The sequence below is a fragment of the Antechinus flavipes genome, chromosome 4, assembly GCF_016432865.1.
Source record: "Antechinus flavipes isolate AdamAnt ecotype Samford, QLD, Australia chromosome 4, AdamAnt_v2, whole genome shotgun sequence".
Lineage (NCBI taxonomy): Eukaryota > Metazoa > Chordata > Mammalia > Dasyuromorphia > Dasyuridae > Antechinus > Antechinus flavipes.
In genome coordinates, this window is record NC_067401.1 from 310753230 (window position 1) to 310774918 (window position 21689).

Sequence of the window (21689 nt, forward strand, 5' to 3'; positions counted from 1 at the left end):
TTAGTCCTGTGTACTCAGCCTAGAAATATAGACTGGAGTAAGATGAGGAAGGACTCTAAAACCCAGACAGAGAAATTTGTACCATATTCTAAAAGCAAGGGGTAAGGAAAACTTCTTGAGGAAAGGAAAGGTATGGTTAGACCTAAGCTAAAAATTAGAAGATCAGTTTGACAATTGCATGGAGGATGGGGTAACAATGAGAGAAACTGAAAGCAGGGAGTATAATTAGGCTGTTATAAGAGTTCATGCAAAGAACTGAACTGAAGTCATTGTGACATGAGTATTACAGGATACAAAAGTGACATATACTAAGGAGGTAAAAGGAACAAGACACTACAAGTGGGGAATGTATGACAGTAAAGGGTTGAGGATGCTTCCAGGTGGTTTACTTAGTCAAAAATAAAAAAAAAAAAGGTAAAACATTTGCAGTGGGCTGCTGTGTAGCAAAGTGAATAGATTATCCAGCTTAGATTCAGGGAGACTCTTCTTCCTGAGTTCAAACCTGGCCTGATACTTACTATCTTTGTACCAATGGGAAAGTTTCTTAATCCCAATTGCTTCAGTTTCCTTATCTATAACATGAGCTGGAAATGAAATGGCAAGCCATTCCAGTATATTTGCCTAAAAACTTCAAATGGGGTCATGAAGTCCTTAGTTCAAATGTGGTTTCAGTCATTTATTAGCTGTGTAACTCTGGGCAATTAACTGGCTCATTTTCCCCAATTGTAAACCTCCTAGGATTGTTATGACAATCAAATGGAAATAATATTTTAAAAATATTTAGTAAAGTACTTGGTACATAGTAGATACTATAGAAATACTATTATTTTTGTTAATAGGAAAATTAGGGAAAAGGTTGGGTTTGAAAGGAAAGATAAATGAACTTGGTTTTAGATAAGCCCAATTTGAAATGTCTATGGAAAATTCAGATTGAAATGTCAGGGAAATAGTTGGAAATGCAATTCTGGACAGAGATGAATACTGCATATGCAGAGTTAGGAGTCATTTCCAAATTGATGACTATTGAATCTATAGAAGTTTATTTGAAGAAGAGATAAGTGAAGTATATAAAGATTAGGGATTCATTTTCAAATTGATTACCATAGCAGGTCATGAGATTAAGAAGAAAGATAATGGAAAGGAAGAAGAGAAGAGGCCATAGTGCAAGTCCCTAACTTATATAGAGGAAGTAATATACATGATAATGCTGCAAAGAAAACCTGGAAGGAGCAAGCTGAAGGATAGGAAGGAAACAAAAGATAGTAGGTAGCATCATGAATCCCCTGGGAGGCAACACTCAGCAATGAAAAAACTTAGTAAAGACAGCATGGAATAGCGAAAAGGCTTTGTAGTTAGAGGAAATGGGTTCAAATCCTGCCTTTAACAATTACTATTCACGAAGTCTTGGACAAATCTTGGTCCTTCAAGCTACTTCAACTACAAAATGAGAAGACTGGAATACATACCCTCAGACGTCAATTCCAGCTCTAGATATATGATTCCAGGATGAGGATAAAGAAAAGTAGAATAAACAATGAGGAGATCACTATTATTAGATAGATATTAGAGAGAAGATTTTCAGGTCAGCAGAACTGCAAGCCAGACTGTGAGGTACTGAAAGTGTCCAGTAGGTTACAAAGTGGAGCCAGTAAGTATAGATATATTTTCCTAAAAGAATACTGAAAGGAAAGGCATTTAGAAAATAATATCTAAAAGGCACGGGGAGGGTCAAATCAAAGTTTCTTTAGGGATGAAGGAGATTTGGATTTGCTGACAGTAAGGAAGGAGTCAGTGGATAAGATGTTGAAAATTAGGCAAAAAAAGGAGAGTGACTAAAGGACAAACAGCTAAAGATGATGGGATAAAAGAGGTACAGGTAATGGAGCTGGCCTTGATAAAGAAAGCTCTTTCCCAACAGAGACTAGAGCAAAGGAGAAAATGCAGAATGATGCAGAAATGACTTAAAATGTAAAAATGAAATAAATATGTGGCAAAGTGAGGTGCTCTGTTCAGAGGAGGAGGTGAGTTTGTAGCTCAGACCAAGAGAATTTTCTGAGAAAGCAACTGCTTTGAAGCATAAAACAGAATTGATCAGAGTGCAAGGTTGAGCAAGCAGAAGTGAGGGTCCAACTGAGATTCAATAACATAAAATTTTAGACCCTTTCAGTTAGGTTGTGTGATCTTCTTCATTAGCATTCAGTTGCATGTAAGCAAAAGCTGAGAAACTGTAAGAGTAATCCAGGGTTAGAGTTAGGAAAGGAATAAGCAGTGTTATGACAATAGGGCAAGGGATTCAAAGGATGAAGGCAGTGTAAAATTGAAGTGGATGATTAAAAAGTATAGATACTGAAGAAAGGGAAGTGTGGCAGGGAAGATAGTGATTGAAAGCTGTACTGAGGATCTAGCAACATAGCTGAATATCAATCCATTCTGAATACCTAGGGAATCATGGTGTTAGGGGAGAAAAATAAGAGTAGGTGGCTAAAATGAATACTTAACTACATTTCATGAGACAGGAAACTACTCTCAGTGGGAATCAGCATGAATTTTTTTTCTCTAATAAAAAAATGCTATTTCCTTTCACTATTAGATTCAGTTATCTGGTGACATCATTTGTATGCTGAGAGACAGCAAAGGAATTTTAGCTAAGAAATGGGCAGAGATTATCTCTTTTCTTTAAAGCATTGCCACAGTCATAACAAACACTATTACTATCAACTCAGGGTTATTAAGGACTATTATTTTGGTGCACTGGAAAGAAGGTTGGATTTGGAGTCAGAAAATCTCATATCCTACTTTTTGTTGTTCAGTAATTTTTCAATTGAGTCTCATGCTTTGTGACCACTTTTGGACTGGCTTGCCATTCCTTCTATATCTCATTTTACAGATTAGCCTAAGGGAAATAGGGTAAAGTGAGCTAGTGAGTATCTAAGGCCAAGTTTAAACTAAAAAAATATGACTCCCAGCACTCTATCTACTGCATCTCTTAACTATCCCATTTATTATACATATGTTCTTGGAATCAGTTTCTAAATGTCTTTAATGATTAATAAATGACCTCTACGGTTCCTGCCAGGTCTAAGTCCATGATGCTATGGTCTCACGGTCCTATTGCTGTGATTCTATTCTGTGAGCTGTAGGCTGCTATTGTCTGCATAACATGTTACTTACATGAATATTTTGGTTATTGAATACTGAAGCCTAGTTCTTCTGGAAAGTGAACTGTGTTAAGAAAATCAGTTTGGTGAGAGTAGGGACTTTCATTTTTTTTCTCTGAATATCCAAAGTCTACCACTGTGTTTTTCACATAATAGCTGGTTCACAGACAATTCTCAGATGAAGAAATTGAAACTATTTATAGACATATGAAAATATGCTCCAAATCATTATTAATCAGAGAAATGCAAAGTAAGACAACTCTGAGATACCACTACACACCTGTCAGATTGGCTAGAATGACAGGGAAAGATAATGGGGAATGTTGGAGGGGATGTGGGAAAACAGGGACACTGATACATTGTTGGTGGAATTGTGAACACATCCAGCCATTCTGGAGAGCAATTTGGAATTATGCTCAAAAAGTTATCAAGCTGATACTAAAGAAAGGAAAGGGACCTGTATGTGCCAAAATGTTTGTGGCAGCCCTGTTTGTAGTGGCTAGAAGCTGGAAAATGAAAGGATGTCCATCAATTGGAGAATGGTTGAGTAAATTGTGGTATATGAACGTTATGGAATATTATTGTTCTGTAAGGAATGACCAGCAGGATGAATACAGAGAGGACTGGCGAGACTTACATGAACTGATGCTGAGTGTAATGAGCAGAACCAAGAGATTATTATATACCTCAACAACGATACTGTTTGAAGATGTATTCTGATGGAAGTGGACCTCTTTGATAAAGAGAGCCTTAATTGATCAAAGATGGACAGAAGCAGCTACACCCAGAGAAAGAACACTGGGAAATGAATATAAACTGCTTGCATTTTTGTTTTTCTTCCCGGGTTATCTATACCTTCTGAATTCAATTCTCCCTGTGCAACAAGAAAACTGTTTGGTTCTGCACACATATATTGTATCTAGGATATACTACAACCCATTCAACATGTAAAGGACTCTTGCCATCTGGGGGAAGGGGTGGAGGGAGGGAGGGGAAAAATCGGAACAGAAGTGAATGCAAGGGATAATGCTGTAAAAAATTACCCTGGCATGCGTTCTACCAATAAAAAAATATTTAAAAATTTAAAAAAAATAGCTGGTTCACGAATATTTGTTCAATCCTATATGTATCAGAGGAGAAACAGGATCAAGATGGGTGACAAAGCCATTACAATAACCTGTTATAAAGCTAAGCCAGTGGTGTCTCTGACCTTCCCTTCTCTTGCCTAGTAATGGTATTGTTCATATGGAGAATCCCTTTTTCAGAAAATTTCACCCAACTGTTTGCAGAATTAAAGTGATGCTAACTTGCTTACACCAAAGAGAACAAAGAGGATAAGAATCTATATGAATACATACACAGATCATATATATATATATATATTCACTCACATACAAATGCATACTATATAGATATATGTATGTGTATATGTGTGTGTGTTTGTGTGTGTATATATATATATATATATATATTTATATGTAAAATAATTTGTTCATAGTTACAAAGAATTAAAAACTAAGGGAGTAAGTACAAATTGGGAAATGGATGAACAATTAAGGATATAAAATTTAATGGAATACTATGATGACTTCAGAGCAACTTGGAAAAATTTGTATGAACTGATGCAGAGGGAAATAAGTAGAAATAGAATGATTTATACAGCAATAACATTGTAAAGACAAACAACTTTGAATATTTTGAGCAGCACTGATAAATGATGATTGCAGAAGACTGATGAAGAGACATGCTACCCATCTCCTGAAAGAGTGTCATGGACTCAAAAGAGAAAGACGTACATTTGTGTACACGGACAAGGTGGAGATTTGTTTGGCTTTATTATGCCTATTTGCCAATGGTTTTGATTTTTCCTTCTTTTTTTCCACTAAAGATTTTTTTCATGGATGGGGAGAGATGCATCATGGTGGGTAAGAGAGAAAATAAAGGCTTATTAATTTAAAAAAAATTAAAAGAGATTTTAAATGGCAATACAGAGGAGATTAGTAGCTAAGTATGACCAAGAATTGTCTCTTATGGACAGTTTCATTTGCAAATATTTTCTTTTTCCAACAATAATTTGATCCATTTAACTGACAATACTAATCTATATAAAATATTCAAAGACACTGTTCAATATTCTAATTACTAAATCCTAACCTTTCTCTTCAAAGTATTAAGTCATTATTAAAATGTGCTAAGAATAGTTTATGATCTCTACATTTATTTAGAAGTCAAAATGATACTGTCATTTTGCTAGATAGAGGGGAAAAGCTAATAGCTGCTAATTGGAAAGGTAGGATTTAATTTACAAATTAATTTTATAATAAAGATCATAGGTTTATTAATATACTGAGAATAAGTAAAACAGGCTTCAATCTTCATTGAAAATATTTATGTTATCAAAATATTATCAAAACAAAAGGATTTTCTTGAGTTTAATGTTTTGCACTGAATTATCAAAGATTAAACCCTGTAATTCTCTCAGGTAAGAGAGAAATGATTCTCTTCATTACTAATGTATGAATAAAACATGATAAGTAAGGATTTTATTTGGGCATACCATAGAAAAATAAGAAAAAATAATAAATAAGGGATTCTTTCTTTGAAGTAATACAGTCCAGAGAGATTCATATTAACCCCACTGAAACATTTGGTGTCCCAATATAAAGGTGTAAGAGATCAAATAAAAAAGTCAGAATAGAACTGTTCCTCTAAGTTTTAAGTTTCTATGATTTTATGACTTACCGGGGCTTCCACCATGTTTGGCTTGCTATTCCGTAATGTTTTGACCGCATGGAAAACATCAACAACATTCTGTCTTTTCACCATTTCCACAACAATGCCTATGGCACAGAACATTCCACTTCGGCCTCCACCATTCCTGAAAGGAGACAAAGAAGAAAAGATAGAGAAGTAAATAATAGCATTAAAAATATTATTTTGGGGGGATCACAACTCAAGCTAACTTATGTATATTCAAAGAAGCAATCAAATCCCTTAGAAAATGCTATTTTTCTATTGTTTCTCTTCTCATAAAATTTTTTGGGGGATAGGGAGAAGCAACAGTGTTTGAAGGTAGTATGACAAGTGTAGAGGTACACTGAGATCCAAGATCTGCACCAAAACCTATCTCTAACACCTACTACCCTATGTGACTCTCTCTGGGAAAGTTACAACACCTTTCAAAGTTCTAAGCAACTCTCTGAGACTACCACTGCATATAAACTATTGAGCTGCCTAGCAAAAGAGAGTTCCCAATATCGATAACATTCGTAAACCAACATTTCATGCCTATAATGCCCAAAGAATTGACAGTTAGGAAAGGGGAAATTGTAATAGATTTTTGGCATCAAAGAAAAAGTGGTGGTTTTTTTAATCTCTTCTTTTCCTTTTTTAAAATAGGAAAAAGAAAATTACAAAAAGAAGAATCTGAGAAAGCAACATATAATACAGTGAATGCAAGAGAACATATCTTGACACTCCAAATGGGGTCAGTAGAGAAATGAATTACAAGACTTTAGCAGGAAAAAAAGAATGAAAGATTGAAAACCAGCCTGTAAAAGAGGATAGTTGCTAGTGAAAGGTCAAACAGGACTAATCATGAAATAAATGTAGAGCTGCACAATTTGTTCTAATGTGACCAAAACTCATACTCACAGACAATGAATGATAGTCCGCCCTTCCCCTTCATCACATTCCTCCTGCCACTTTTCAACCTGCAGTATTAGCTTCAGGAATGATCGTTTGGATCCAGGGACTTCTCGATGAGAAGCCCACCCTAAGTATTGAAACTGCTGCACCATTAGATAGCCTTCCTGAGGCTGTGGGAAGAAAAATATTTGTAGGAAAATGAACTGTGAATGGAAATGCTACTAATGGGCAGAATATAAAACCCATTTGACATCATATTATAACTTATGTTTACTATATGAAAAAATCTCTCTGCTTCAAATATCAACTGTACACATATAAGCACAGAAATATGTCTCATCACAAATATTAAAATTCCCCAAAGCAAGGATCAAGTGAAACCATGCAAGAGATTCAAGTGATTGGAGTATGACTTAATCTTTACAAAAACCTATTGCCTGAACACAAAATATTTAAAAATTTTCTTAAACTGAAAAACTGCCAAGGAAAAAAATGTAAATTTTAGTTGCAGTTCTGAAAATTTTTCATGGTACACACTTTCTTAGCTCTATATTGATAGTTTTTCAATGAAAGTATTTACAAAGCAATTGTTCTGACAACTACAAACAAAATCAGCTTTCATTTAAGTAAGCATTTAAAATGTGTACAAATATTAGTTTTATAAAAGAGAATATTTTAAAGTTTTCCTTTATGAGAAACAATAGAATTGGATATTTGTGATTATGGCACAGAATCTTTTTATTGGTACTTAAAAAATATTTCTCCACTAAAATCTTATCTCAATGTCTCATTTGGGTACAGAGATTTTATTGGGAGCCAGAAAGCCATGTTAATTGAGGAAAAGCTAAGGCAGGCTTACCATGATAGAAAGGCTTTGAGGTATGGATCTAGTGATGGCCTGTGGATCTTCTCAGGATCAGACTTATTAAGCTTAGAGAACTTTATTACCAGAAAGTTAGACAGAGGTAATGAATGTTTCTGGTCATAGCAACTCAGAAAGCATTTTAAGGTATGTGGGAGGGCTGCAATTTATGTGGGTGGAAGCAGTATCCACATTGATAAAGTCATGAATTCTTTGAAGTGAAAAAAAAAAGTTAACTATATTGAAATATAGCAGCTGCCATTTGTGAAGAGTTCTGAAATGATAAATAAACTAAGAGCATTCTCAAGTACTTTTTATCAGTGTAGTTGGGAGAAAAAAAATCTTGTTTTTCTTTAATATTTAATTGGAGGTAACATTTTTAACGTTCCTTTTTATGTTTTGTTTCTTTGTTGGCTACATTTAAAGATGTAAACATTTTCATTGTGTATATTTGGTGAGAGGGAGAACTTGATAGCTTAATTTATTATTTGGGAAAAATGTAGGAGGGGTTTCAATATAGGCTGTTATGGAAAGTGATTTGAATGCTATTGTTCCAAACAAATCTCAGACATTCTACTTTGCCTGGAATTTCATGGATGAACATTTCTGCTATTTTATCAAAATGGCTTTTTTGAAATTAATGACAATATTAATGAAATATACCTTTCCAACATGGTAAACATATGCTTGTGGATCAGAATAAGATTAGTAACTACTAATGGGTTGTGTATTTGAATTGAGATTTCCAGAAGTAATAAGCTACTGCAAAAATCCACTAAGAGAGCTAGCTTCCAACTGTCAGCATTTCTGTTTATAGGATGCATATTTTACTCTGGCACTAAAGCATGGAATGATTGTTAGCCTCAGTACTGAATAAGTGAAGTTTATTAATTTTTTTCCCTTGGTGTCTGAATAGAATTATACTCTATCATTATTATCTCAACTCATGATATCCTGAAGCAGTCCAGTTAGAATGACAGAACAACTGCTTACCCTTGTGAGATTGCATATCCGAAAAATTCTGTTGATCACATCACAATCCATTGCACAGGACATGCATTCTACTTGAATGGGTCCATATCGCAACATGCCCTCTTCAGGCCAGTACTGTGGGCAGCCCTAGACAATGAGTGTTGTGAAAGGAAATAAAGATGGTGATTAGACTTTCAAATTTTCATGGTGCCAAGAGAACTGTAGCATCATAGTATGATTTTAGAAAATTAAGTGCATATAATACAACAATCACATTATGGGCATCAACCTGGCTCAAGTCGACTTCATTTAACATCACAATCGAGGTACAGCCATAATCATATACTAATCTCCAGAAATCTTTCACAGTGTTTGGCAGGGGGTACTGAGTGACAATGAAAGCAGCAGGCTGTCTGTAACTCTGTAAAGAAAAAGGATTGACAGGAAACATTAGAACTGTAAAGTCATGAGCCAAAGCAACACATTTCACCACTAACATAAATCGGCCAAAATGGTCTGATATCCAAAGCTGCTGCTTAATTCAGAGTGTTTTCGTTATGGCTTCTATAATTCACTGTAACCATAAGCTTTTGTTTCCAAACAGTACCAGAATTTTCTACCCATGCAGTGGTTAAAGTGAAATTCAATTTTATCCTTTGTTTTTATGTTCAGCATATATACTACGGTGCCTGGAACACAGGTGTTCAGTAAGTGCTTATGTAGTGAGAATGAATGCAGAGGGGAAAAAAAAGTGCTAAAGAGTTTCTTTAAGACTCCTCTTATGGTCTTCTAGGACCTCGTTAAATGACAGAAAACCATTAAGCATTCTTATTTTCTCTTTTATAGGCAATGGTAGGAACATTTATGAATTGTCCATTCACTAAGATAGGTGCACCATCTCCTAAATGCTGACCTAGGTTATCAGTGTGTTGCTAACTCATTTGTAACACAGTATCTTGAATATTTCAAAATGTTTTAAAAGCACTGCAGGAATTAATCTTGTGTCTGCTGAACATACTTGCACTACAGGAATGTCATTAATTCACTTCCTTTTGAGCTTGATGCATCCCTTCGGATTACTTCTGGATGGTCTTTTGACTATGTAAGAAAGAAACTGGAAGAACTTGAGAGGAGTAATAGATGTGACTTAGAGTTGGCCCATGTTTCCAATACTTTTATCATTTTCTATTGTTATTGCCACTTCTCTTTTGATTTGGGGAGTGTACAAAATATTAACAGTGGCACTTTTTTTTTTAGGACACAAATAGAAACAAACTTGGTGTCCAATGACCGGGGAATAAACAAATTGGTTTGTAACAAAATAAAATATTATTGTGTAGTAATAAAGACTATGAGGATGAGGGGAAAAAAAATCCATGGTAATTTATTGAACTGATACTGAATAAAATAAAAAATCCATATGAATAATCTATTTGATTCATACTCTGCAAATGAAAATATCACTAAAAATATATTTTTTATATATATAAAAAATATATATTTTTTGAGCTCTGAGTAATAGAAACCCCGTAATAGTTTCCAAGGTCATATCATGAAATATATTTTCCTCTTCTTCATGGCCCAGAATAAATTATAACATATAATGTGTGATGTTATTATTCACTTGGTTACTTTTACTTAACATTTTCTTTGCTACAAGGGAAGCTTCAATTCCAATGTTGAGAGTGAGATGTTGGCAAATAGTTTATACAAAAATGAATGAGGAATAATCAGTACCTCAATAGAAATTAAATGTGTTTTTAAAATGCTAATGTATTGTTGATACATCACTGCAACCAAAAACCAAACAAGATGAAATAATTGAAAATTTATAAATCTGTATATATATATATATAAATTTATAAAATTACAAACTTAAAGTGCTTTTATATGTAAAAAATGGAATGGAGGATTGAAAATAGCCATTTAAATACTACAGTGTTGTCATTACAAATTTTTTTTTCATGGTTTCTGTTGTGAGTATACCTTTACCATACCAATATTCGAATTGCTTATGTGGATAAAATTGTTTACCACCAAATCCACAAATTCAAGATGCCCCAAATTGAATATATTTTATCCTAAATCTGTCCTTCATTCTAATTTTGTTATTGACATATCTAGTCACATCCAGTGGTCTATCTTTAAAATCTTACAATTTTATTGTTTTCTTCTACCTCTGATAACTAAATAGAAACCAAGTCCTATTGAATTCATGTCTTTAACATTTTCTGCATTTGCTCAGTACTTTCTATGTCATTGCCAATAATAAAATGTAAACCTTTGTAATCGGCTTTCAGAACTTTTTTTTTTTAATAGTTCCTAATAGGTCATTGTGTATCTACTCTCTCCTTTCTCCAAGTCATTCTGTAGCCAAAGTATATATAAATACAAAGAGAGAGAGAATGAGAAAGAAAGAAAGAAAGAAAGGTAGATTTAATTAATTATCACTCTTCTGTTATAAAGTCTTCAATAACTTCCTATTGCTTTCTGAGTAAATCTTAATTTCTTGGCCTGACAAACAAAATGTAACATGATAGATAGTTTTTCAGATTTATGAAATAATTCTCCATTCTAGGATAACCATGTTATATTTGGACTCTAGTTAAATATCTAGAATTATGGAAAGTTCCAACTATGTTTTGTTTTTTTTTTTTAAATAACACATTTAATGTGTTCACCTGAGGGGATAAAGAAGAGCTGGGAGGGTATAAGTCCAGGGCTTACAATATATTATGAAAAATGGAGAAATATAGGAAGGAAATACTAGGCAAACAATTCTATGTGGGTGAGAATTTTCACTAATACTTTTGTTTATATATCTATCTATCTACACACACACACACACACACACACACACACACTTCCCTCATTTCTTCCTGATCTAGTTTTGCTAATTAATTTGATATTTAGACTGTATGCTTAGTCTGTAGTTCTTATGTAAGCACTTATCAAATAGAGTCTAGGTATACGTAGAATTTTAAGATCCTAATGGTTCAAATTTGCTCTGCTATAATAAATAAATGAATAAATAGATAGATAAATAAATTGAGATTATATAATCTTTCCTAATTTGAAGAAATACTTGTTAAATATAAATTGTTAGGTCATAAAATGTTAGAGATAGAAGATTCTTAACATTTAATTTTTGATGATTTTAGTCAATTATTTATTGTATTCAAAAGAGATCTACATAATGTTTTTTTTTTTTCTGAAAACAAATGAGATGAAAATCATTTCCAAGTAGATAGTTAAAGCAGAGAATAGGAGAATTTCCTATTAAGTGATGAATATTTTAATTCCCCAAATACCTTTTAGTGAAAAGTTTCAAAATACTCTTAAGAAAAAGAAATAGTACTTCAAAAATGTTAGGATTAATTTGCTGAAGAAGAAAACGAATAAGTGTTCTTTCTCATTATGAAGTTTTTTTAAGAGCTCTACATGAACAGAGAAGTAGTTTCTTACATCCATAAGAGCAGCATTGATGTAGTTACTACTCTCCCCATCGATAGTAATTAAGAAAGGCAGACATCTGTCAGGTGGCAGCATATCCATGAAACGATTCTTGTCATGGTTCCTTGGCAGGCAGGCTATGCTGCAATCTTCTGCTTGTAGTCGAGGAGTTACAGAATTTAAGGTCTAAAGAGAAAGAGTGAGCCAAGGTTACAACATAGTGACCTCCATGCAATGTGGTGCAGACTGCACATTTTAGGTGAAGAATGAAATTAAGATGTGTACACAATTATGGTATCTACCAGAATGGCAAGTTGATAGACTTTCTAGATAAAACTAATAAAGCCTGAGATGTGGAAAAATACAGCACATGATGTTAAATATCTCAATGTCCTTGCTATACCTCACTGAAAAAAAGCAACATAGTAATGTTAAAAAAAAATATTCTGTACAAAAGAAAAGAAAAATCAACTAATTCAAGGTGATTAGAATACATTTAAGTCAGCAGCTAAAGTATAACAAAATGAGGAGTGCCATATTTTTAGGAGGCAGCATGCTCTAATTCAGGTGTTCTTAAACTTTTGTGTTTTTCACAGACTTCTTTAGCAGGATGGCTAAGCCTATGGATCCCTTTCTCAGAATCATGTTTTTGAATGTATAAAATAAAATATACAAAATTGAAAAGAAACCTAAATGTATTTAAACAATTTTCCCCCCAGCCAAATTTACAGATCTTCTAAAATCTATCATTGGAATAGGGTATATGAAACCAATGTTAAAAAACAACAACAACAACAACAACAAAAACCCAACAACCTAGATCTGTGGAAAAACCACTGGATGGGGAATGAGAATTCCAGGTCTCTGCAATCAACTCTTCAATTTAGTACAACCACATATGTTTAGGCATGCTATTATATTAATGAAGAAGAGTATATAACCTGTTTTTTTCTATAATTAATGAGGTTGGATTCTACAATATGCTGAAGGATATATAAGGTCAACTTTGTAAAACTGCAGGAAAAAGAAGGAGTTGTAAATACACATAAATCACTAATGTGGTTGATTTTTTTAATGTTCCTTATTTATCCACAAATCCTTTGCATTTGAACTTACATGTCCTTCAAAATACAAGAGAGTAGAGCTCATTCATATTAAAATAACTTCATAACATAGATAATGAAAAGAATAAAGTTAAAGGTTGTGAGTTTGATATAAAAGATCTCATTCAAAAAATTAAGAGTGCCCAGAACCAATGTCCCTCAGTTGCTTACATGAAGAACTCTTAGAAATTGCAAATACCTGAAATTCATCTTTGAGATGTGATGAGTTAGTCTGGGAGTCTATTCTAATCATATCAAAATATGCAGCTTTGAATTCACAAACAGGTATGGCAGTTTCTCCACATAAGCAGGCTTCCAGAATGGCATCATGAATAAAAATGTACTGCTCCTACCAAAGGAAGAAAAAAGAGAAAAATATTATGGAATTTTAATAACACTTTCCTTTATCCAAGGGTAAAGAGAATAATGACCTTTCTTTATGTAACCTTTCTGAAGGACACTAATATTTTTCTATAAACATAGAAGATCTGTGATTCCAGGAAAAAAAAAAAAAAAAAAACAACAAACCAACCTACCATCTTGATTGATGAATATTAGAAAGCAATAGATCCACTAGAGATTAACCAATTTACCTCTGTTTGAACCATGTTGATACGGCGTGAACGGAGGGCTTTGACACAGTTGTAAATGTCTACTACACCTTCTCTTTCAGCCATGTCCAGCATGATGTCAATCACTATATAACAACCGGTTCGTCCAGCACCAGCACTAAAAAAAGATCATGCAGTAAGTATAGTTGTCTCTGGTGATCATCCAAGGCCTCTTTCATATCCATACTGGCAGGATCATTATAGTTTATCAAAATTCCATTTCTTTTTTAAATTAATCCATTTCTGTACATTGTGGGAAGGTACAAATTTAATTGAAAGCACAGAATATCACAACAACTCAACTATATGTATATACATAGATAAAAATACCATCTGTTCTGGTTTAATAAGTGAAATTGCTATCTATGGAAAATATCATCAAAATTCATTACATCTTTATTTCATGTATTTAGACAAATCATAGATGAAGCCAAATTATGCAAATTACAACTACATGAAGAAAAAGTGTGAATTAACAGTGAGTTTTGAACCTGACTTTTAATCTTGTCCTGACACTAACATTATCAAATGATGCCAATGTTTATGTACTTGATTCCTCCTTTCTTTTCCTGCCAAAAAACAAACAAGAAACCATACAAACTATGGACACAGTGAACTACAAAGAAAGGGAAGGAAAGCTACTATAATGGGGAAAATTCTTTGTCTGATGCCAACATAATGGGATGATTTATTCAGTTCAGTGATACAAACAATCAATTCAGCTGAATGAATTAAAGACCAAATAGTTGGATTAATTCAGATAAACACTCAAGTCTGTGACTTCATCTATCATATTCTAATGAGTTCCTGAGTCATAACTCTGGAAATAACTATGTTACAAATGAGTAAAATTATGTAGGGCTTTACAAATTAAATCAAACCTCTGGAATTTGAGGTAAAAAAACAAGTAAATAACTTATAGTGATGACATCTTATATTATATATATAGATATATATTTTCCATTACAAAGTAAAATTCCTCATTCTGTGCAAAGTAAGGAACAGATTAGGAAAGGCTTTAAAGACTGGGATTGGCTGTAAGCAGAATTAATTTATTTCTGCTAAATTTTATATAAGAAAACATTACAATCTATATCATAAGCAACTCTATTTCAATTCAAAGGAACTCAATGTGCATTCTAAGAAAAGAAAAAGAAAAAGAACACAATATTTTAAAAATAAAACAAATCTTCAAAAGTAAGGAAAATTTCAGATTAAATAATGACACCTATTGACAAATTGTGAATATTGTGATGTCCCTCTATTATGTGCTGAAAATTATAATAAAAGGATCAAGTTCTTAGAGCTTAAAAATGTGAGTGCCACCTAAATCTGGAAACTTATACTGATGGAATCAGAAGGTTCTTTGAAAGAACTGAAGGTAAAAAAAAGCATGAAAAGTGCCACAGAAAAGGGAAAAGAAATCACTGTTAGGTGGTAACTTCATTTCCCAAAAAGCATGACTAAATGTGTATTGATAAATGCTGCCCCTCACTCCCCAAGGGAGTAATGCTTCTTCACTTTTATAACAGAAGCTGTTGGAGAAAAAGAGAAGTCCCTTTATTTAAATTCACTTTGTCAGTTTGTTTTCTTATAATTCACCTTTTTCTAAAGTTAGACTTGAAAGCAGAACACGATACCTTAGAAAACAAGTTAAATGAGAATCTCAGTGCATTCTTTTGATCATGAAAATCCTAAGATGTGAAACTTTTGTGATAAGTCAACAGATCCTTCCATTGAAGGATTGTTTTATCTTAGGCTCTAAACTCTTATCTTCACCTCTTAAATCATTCCACTGATGGTTGGATAGAGAGAGCATTGTTTCTTCAGAAATTTAAGCAACAGAATCTTTTTGCTATTGTGAGATATATTGTCTTTTTTCCCCCAAAGAGCCTATTTTTGGGTAAATAATCAGAAATAGGTTACACATGTAATTATGTAAAACAATTCCATTTTAGTCATTTTGTAAAAAGAAGATTTAAATAAAAGAAAAAATGAAAGAAAAACATATTTCAGTTGGTAGATGAGCTTCCTCGTTAGTCCTTTGGAACTGTTGTTGAGGATAGCTAAATCATCTATAGCTCTTTATCAAACAATATTGCTGTTTCTGGGCATAAACTGGTGCATCCAGTTCATATAAGTCTTTCCAGGGTTTTTTTTTAATCATCCTGCCTGCCATCATTTCTCTTAGCTCAATAACATTCCATTACAATAACATACCTCAGCTTATTTAGTCATTCCCCAATGGGATGGACATTCCTTTAATTACCAGTTCTTACCACAAAAAGAGCTATGTTAATATTATATTACAAATTGATTATTTTCCCTATCGGGGGGCATATAGACCTAGTAGCTGGATCAGAGGTATGTAGAGTTTTATTGCCCTATGAGCATAATTCCAAATTGTTCTCCAGAATGATTAGTTCTGTTCAAAACTCCACCAATAGTGCATTAATAGCTTAGTTTTACCACAAACACTCTAAGAGTCAACATTTTCCTTTTTGGTTATGTTTGTCAATCTGTTGCTGCCCCAGATTTTTAAAAATGTTCAATTCTCTAATCAACAGCAATTTAGAGTTTTTTCTCTACAGATAGCTTTTATATTTTTGTCTGAAAACTGCCTCTACATATTCTTTGAATAGTTATCAATTGAGGAATGACTGATGTTACAAATTTGACTCAGTTCTTTATATCTGAGAAATGAGACCTTAATCTAAGATACTTGTAAAGTTTTCCCACTTTCTGTTTTTCTTATAATTTTGGTTGCATTGTTTTGTTTGTGCAAAAACTTTTTAATTTTATAAATTTAAAATTATTTATTTTACATTTTGTAATGCTTTCTATCTTCTTTGATCTTAAGTTTTACCCTTATTCATAAATCTAACAGAGAAACTACTCTATGCTCTTTTAGTTTACTTATGATATCACATTTTAGATGTAAATCATGTAACTATTTTGCCCTTGTTTTGGTATACAGTGTGAAATGTTGATCTTATACTTAGTTTCTGCCATGATACTTTCCAGTTTTTACAGTAGTTTTTGTTGCAAAAGTTTTGGATATTTGCATTTATCATATAATAGATTACTAGAATAATTTACTATAATGTAATTTATATCTAATCTATTCCACCGATCTATCATTATATTTCTTAGTTACATCAGACTGTTTTGATAATTACCACAGTTTGAGATCTAGTATATCTAGACTACCTTTTTGCATTTTTTTTGATTTGCTTGATAACTTTGAGCTTTTGTCCTTCCAAATGAATTTTTATTATTTTTTCTCTTCTATAAAATAATTTTTGATAGTTTGATACAGCAAATTAATTTAATGTACAAAGAATTGTCATTTTTATTCTACTGACTCAGCCTATCATAGGGGATCAATATTTGTAGATTTTCATCTCTTTTCTTTTAGCTTGTCTAATTTATTGGCATATAGTTAGGAAAATACTTCCTAAGAATTGTCTTAATTCATAATTCAGCTCTCTTAATGACTTAATAACTCTCTCTCTTTTTATTACCTGCCATCCTTAGGCTTTCCTTATCATCCATAATCTTTTCCCAGGATTTGAGACAAGATATGAAACTGTAGCTTTCATCAGATTTCTTTAGGATTTATTTGACTAATTTTTTGAAGTACGACTGTTATCTGATCTCTCTGCATTATCATTGTTTTATTCCAGTTTTTACCTTTATTTATCTTTGCTGAGTCTCACTTGAATTCTTTTTAATTTGCATATATAGGAAGGAAAACAGATAACCACCAAAAGTTCCCCAGAGTACTTTGTGGCATGTGGGAAAAGATCTGCAGAACTTGGGCTTATTTTCTGGCAACATCTCAAAATAAGGCCATGTGATATGTGCTCATGACTCTTGATGCTTGTTTTAAGCTAAATTTCTAATCAGAAGAAAGTCTGAACATAATGTGCACATTACCCTGGTTTATATTGGTTGGAACTCACTGATGTTGTTTTCTGGTCCTCTGATGCATTTTTTAAAATAGTTGCTATGTGGTGCAAATTCCTGCAATCTGTGCCTATTTAGTAACCTTGTGTGTCTCATATTGAGTTTTAAAAGCCTAGCTTCTACTGGGGATTTACTCGATTTTGGGGAAAAAAACCCTATTACAACAAACCATTTCATCTAGTATGGGATTTGCAAAACTCACAGGAAAATAACACAGATGTTGCTACTGAAAAGCAGTTCTTATTGGCTTCTCTATGAAAAACATGCTCACATCCTGGGATGAATACATTCACATATTTATCCTCTATCATATATCTCATGTATAGCTAAGTTTCAAGTCATTACTTTTTAATCTTATCTATGATACCTTTTAAAGAAAATTCAAAAATTCTCTTGCATACTAAGAGCTAAATCTTAATAACAATATATAAAAATTACTCATTAAGATGCTTGTCCATCTGTTACCTACACATACCTGCAGTGGACCACAATGGGCCCAGCACTGGGTGGATTAGATACCTTGACCCGGCGTATAAATGACAGCAGACCTGTGGCGTGGTATGGCACACCATGATCTGGCCAGCCAGTAAAATGAAACTGTTTAACTTCACGGATTTCATTGTATCCTCTCTGTAAAAAAGACAAAAAGAAAGACTTCAAACATACAACTATACAAATCTCAAACACAATTTAACATACTAGAAACAATTAAAAGTAACCAAAAATAAATACTATTTTACTAACAAAATTGCTTAAATTTTGTACTTAAAAAAAGATAATGGCCATGAGGATCTATTATAGCCTTAAAAGCTTATTCTACCCACTCTGTGTCCAAAAGATCAGTGGAAGCAGAGCTTTCAAAGAGAATAAGATTTAAAAGTTTGTTCTTAATATGGAACTAGCCAAATATTGCTAAATAAGTCATTTAATCTCTTCAAGCCTTAGCTAACTCATCTGAAAAATGGGGATAATAGCTTTGAAATATCATTTTGTGAAATTCCAAAAAATGCTACATAAATGAGAGTGAGGATCACCATTGGCAGTATCCTGCTCTAACTTAGGCAGTCTGCAGATTTATTTGTGTTAAGTATATGCAAGCATCCTATTTGCTCCTTAATTTAAAGCCTTATAAAAATCACTATGGAAAAAAACAAATGAGAAAACCTAATGTTTCCCTGACCCACTTATTTAGTATTTTGAAGATGAATTTAAAAAGATACTAACTGATGACTTAGAAATTTTTTTTTTGTTACTTACTAGCTAGATGGTATACTGGATAGAGTTCAAGTGACTCTATCCAAGGCAGAGACCCTGCAGTCAGGAGAACTTAGTTCAAATCTGGCCTAAGATATTTGACATTTACTATCCATGTGATCTTGAGCAAGTCACTTAACTTTGATTGCTTTGCCACCCCCACCCCCGCCCCCCAATAAAAAAAATCTGTTTGGCCTATCCACTTACAAATAGCTTTGAGAGATAGTATGAGGCTTGAAACTGATTTGATATGTAAAGAAAAATGAGGAATTGAGGGTTGCAACTGAAGTTGCAAACCTGAGTAGCTGAAAGTTAAAGTAGCATCACAGGGAATTAGAAAGTTTGAGACTTGATAAAACAATAATGAATTCTCTTTTGAACATTGTTGAGTTGTGTCTGAGATATGGGTGGAATTGTTGAATAGGTGAAATAGATGAGATAAAACTTTCTCTATGAAGAGAAAGACTGTAGCCCCACATAGTTATCTGAAAATGAACAGACTCTCATAAAAGGCCTTGTGTTTAAGACAGAATCTTATCCTTTAACAAGTAAAAGGCATAGCTTTAACCAGTCAACAAATATTTATTAAATACTTTATCATGTGCCAAACTCTGTAGGTACAGTTTACCTACAGTTAAGGGCTTGGATATAGATGATCAATTCAAAAGTATTTCTAAATGTCTACTAGGCACTAAGGATACAAATGCAATAAATGAAATAATCCATATTCATAAAGGATTATGATAAATAATGATAAAGCTCATATTCATAAAGAGCTTATATTTTAACTGAGATGTTTTTTTGTTTTTTTTTTTTTAAAAGCAGAAGTAAGAATAGGTCAAACAAGATGGCAGGAGTACCAAGAGAGCAAAGTGTCAAAAAGATATAGAAAGGAAAGAGAATTCAGGATAAGCACTATGAAAAGATGCTAAGATCACTGGTAACTTTGGAGAGAATATTTTAATTGAATGATGATATTAAAATTTAGACTGCAATAACCTGAGATGATACTTTATAACTAGACTCCAACCCACCTAACCTATTTTTCCCACTTTCCACACTCTATGATCCAGTCAAACTTGTCTTCTTATTCCTTACACATGAAATTTGATTTCCTATTCAGATTTTTTAGGTTGGTTTTTTGAAGGGCAGTCTGGGATCTTGAGCCAAGGATTATACTGGGGCTTGATGTGATTATCAAAATGCCAACTCCAATACTCTCCATCTGGAAAATTTCATCTTCTATAACAGGAAGGGAGAATGCCCATCCTGAAAGCCACATGAGGCTCTGGAAATCATTTGTTAAGGCAATCATAAGAGACGATGAGCTGAAAGTTAGGCATAACAACCTCCTATTATTTGATTTCTATAAATTGATAATTTTGTATGGCCCATGAATGATGTTATAAATATTCAAATATTTATATTTGTGAATATATATATATATATACATATATATTTGTGAAAGCAGAAAAATGGCTCCTAACTCCTAATCCATAGGGTATCCCTCTTCCATTTGGACTCTAAAGAATGTATCCTCCACAAATTAGGATATATTTCTGATAAACAAATGTTTCCTTTTTAATGTCATACCAGATAATAGTAATCAAATTACTATTGGACAAAATTATATCTGGAGATAAATCTTTCAAGAAATCTTGCATAGTTTAACATCTTATTGGTGGAGGACCTTTGTGGCTAAGCTTTTGCTCTTTTTTCTTCTAAGCAAAATGCTTTATTTTCTAACTAAAAAATAATGGACTCATACTCTAACATTTTTCACACCACTCGATCAATGAGTAAACTTTTATTAAGTACCCTCTATCTGTTAGGGACTGTGCTAAGCACTGAGGATTGTTACAAAGAGGTAAAAGATAAGTCCGGCATTCATGAAGATGAAAATCTATTGGGAGATACCATGTAAACAACTACATAAACAGCAATATATGTGTGTGTATATCTATCTGTCTCTATATAGATATGTATTCATATACACACATAAATGTATATGAATACATATCTATATAGAGACAGATAGATATACACACACATATAAAGCATAATACGTATTTATGATGTATAGGAAATAATTAACTGATGGAAGGCACTAGAACTTTAGGAGGGTTTGGAGGTTTCCTGTGAAAGGTAATTCTGTGTTTGTAACTTAAAGGAAATCAGAGAGATCAGTAGTTGAGAGTGTTCTAGGAATGGGGAAGAATCAGAGATTGCTCAGAGCTGAGCAGTCAGCTGGGTACCTGAATATACAGTGTGCTACAAAAACCTTCCTTTCACTCTCTTATATTTCAAGAAAGAATACCCATCATACATACATGGATAAGTCACAAGAAGATTTTAAAGAAATGAAAAAGTTGGCATTTAAACTGATTATGGGTGACCTCCTGATGACTTTTTAAAATGAAATAATATTGCCAATCTTCCCCTAAATGTTATACATTTTCAGTTCTTGAAAACTGATCCTTCAGTGCTCTAAAAACTGTGTTGCCTCCAGCATAAATTTTTACTCTATGTACATGTTTTGATTTACATGGCTTCAACTTTAGTGACATTTCCTTTTCCTCTAAAGTATATTTGAGCTGCTACATTCCATTATCACTAATGAAAATTATTTGTTATAGACATATAGATATATCTGTTTCAA

At 33.0% G+C, this 21689-nt stretch overlaps 1 protein-coding gene across 1 annotated transcript in view; it reads right to left on the reverse strand.

Moving 5' to 3' along the window:
* The window catches only part of PTPRK (protein tyrosine phosphatase receptor type K), a 539585-nt gene that overhangs the window by 6908 nt on the left and 510988 nt on the right, over nucleotides 1-21689 (reverse strand). The window contains exons 22-29 of the mRNA XM_051997718.1: nucleotides 18252-18406; nucleotides 13790-13925; nucleotides 13396-13545; nucleotides 12106-12279; nucleotides 8930-9061; nucleotides 8662-8787; nucleotides 6813-6976; nucleotides 5901-6036 (exon numbers count right to left, since the gene is read on the reverse strand). Of these exons, the coding sequence (XP_051853678.1) occupies nucleotides 5901-6036; nucleotides 6813-6976; nucleotides 8662-8787; nucleotides 8930-9061; nucleotides 12106-12279; nucleotides 13396-13545; nucleotides 13790-13925; nucleotides 18252-18406 (1173 nt within the window). The remainder of the gene's footprint in view (nucleotides 1-5900; nucleotides 6037-6812; nucleotides 6977-8661; nucleotides 8788-8929; nucleotides 9062-12105; nucleotides 12280-13395; nucleotides 13546-13789; nucleotides 13926-18251; nucleotides 18407-21689) is intronic.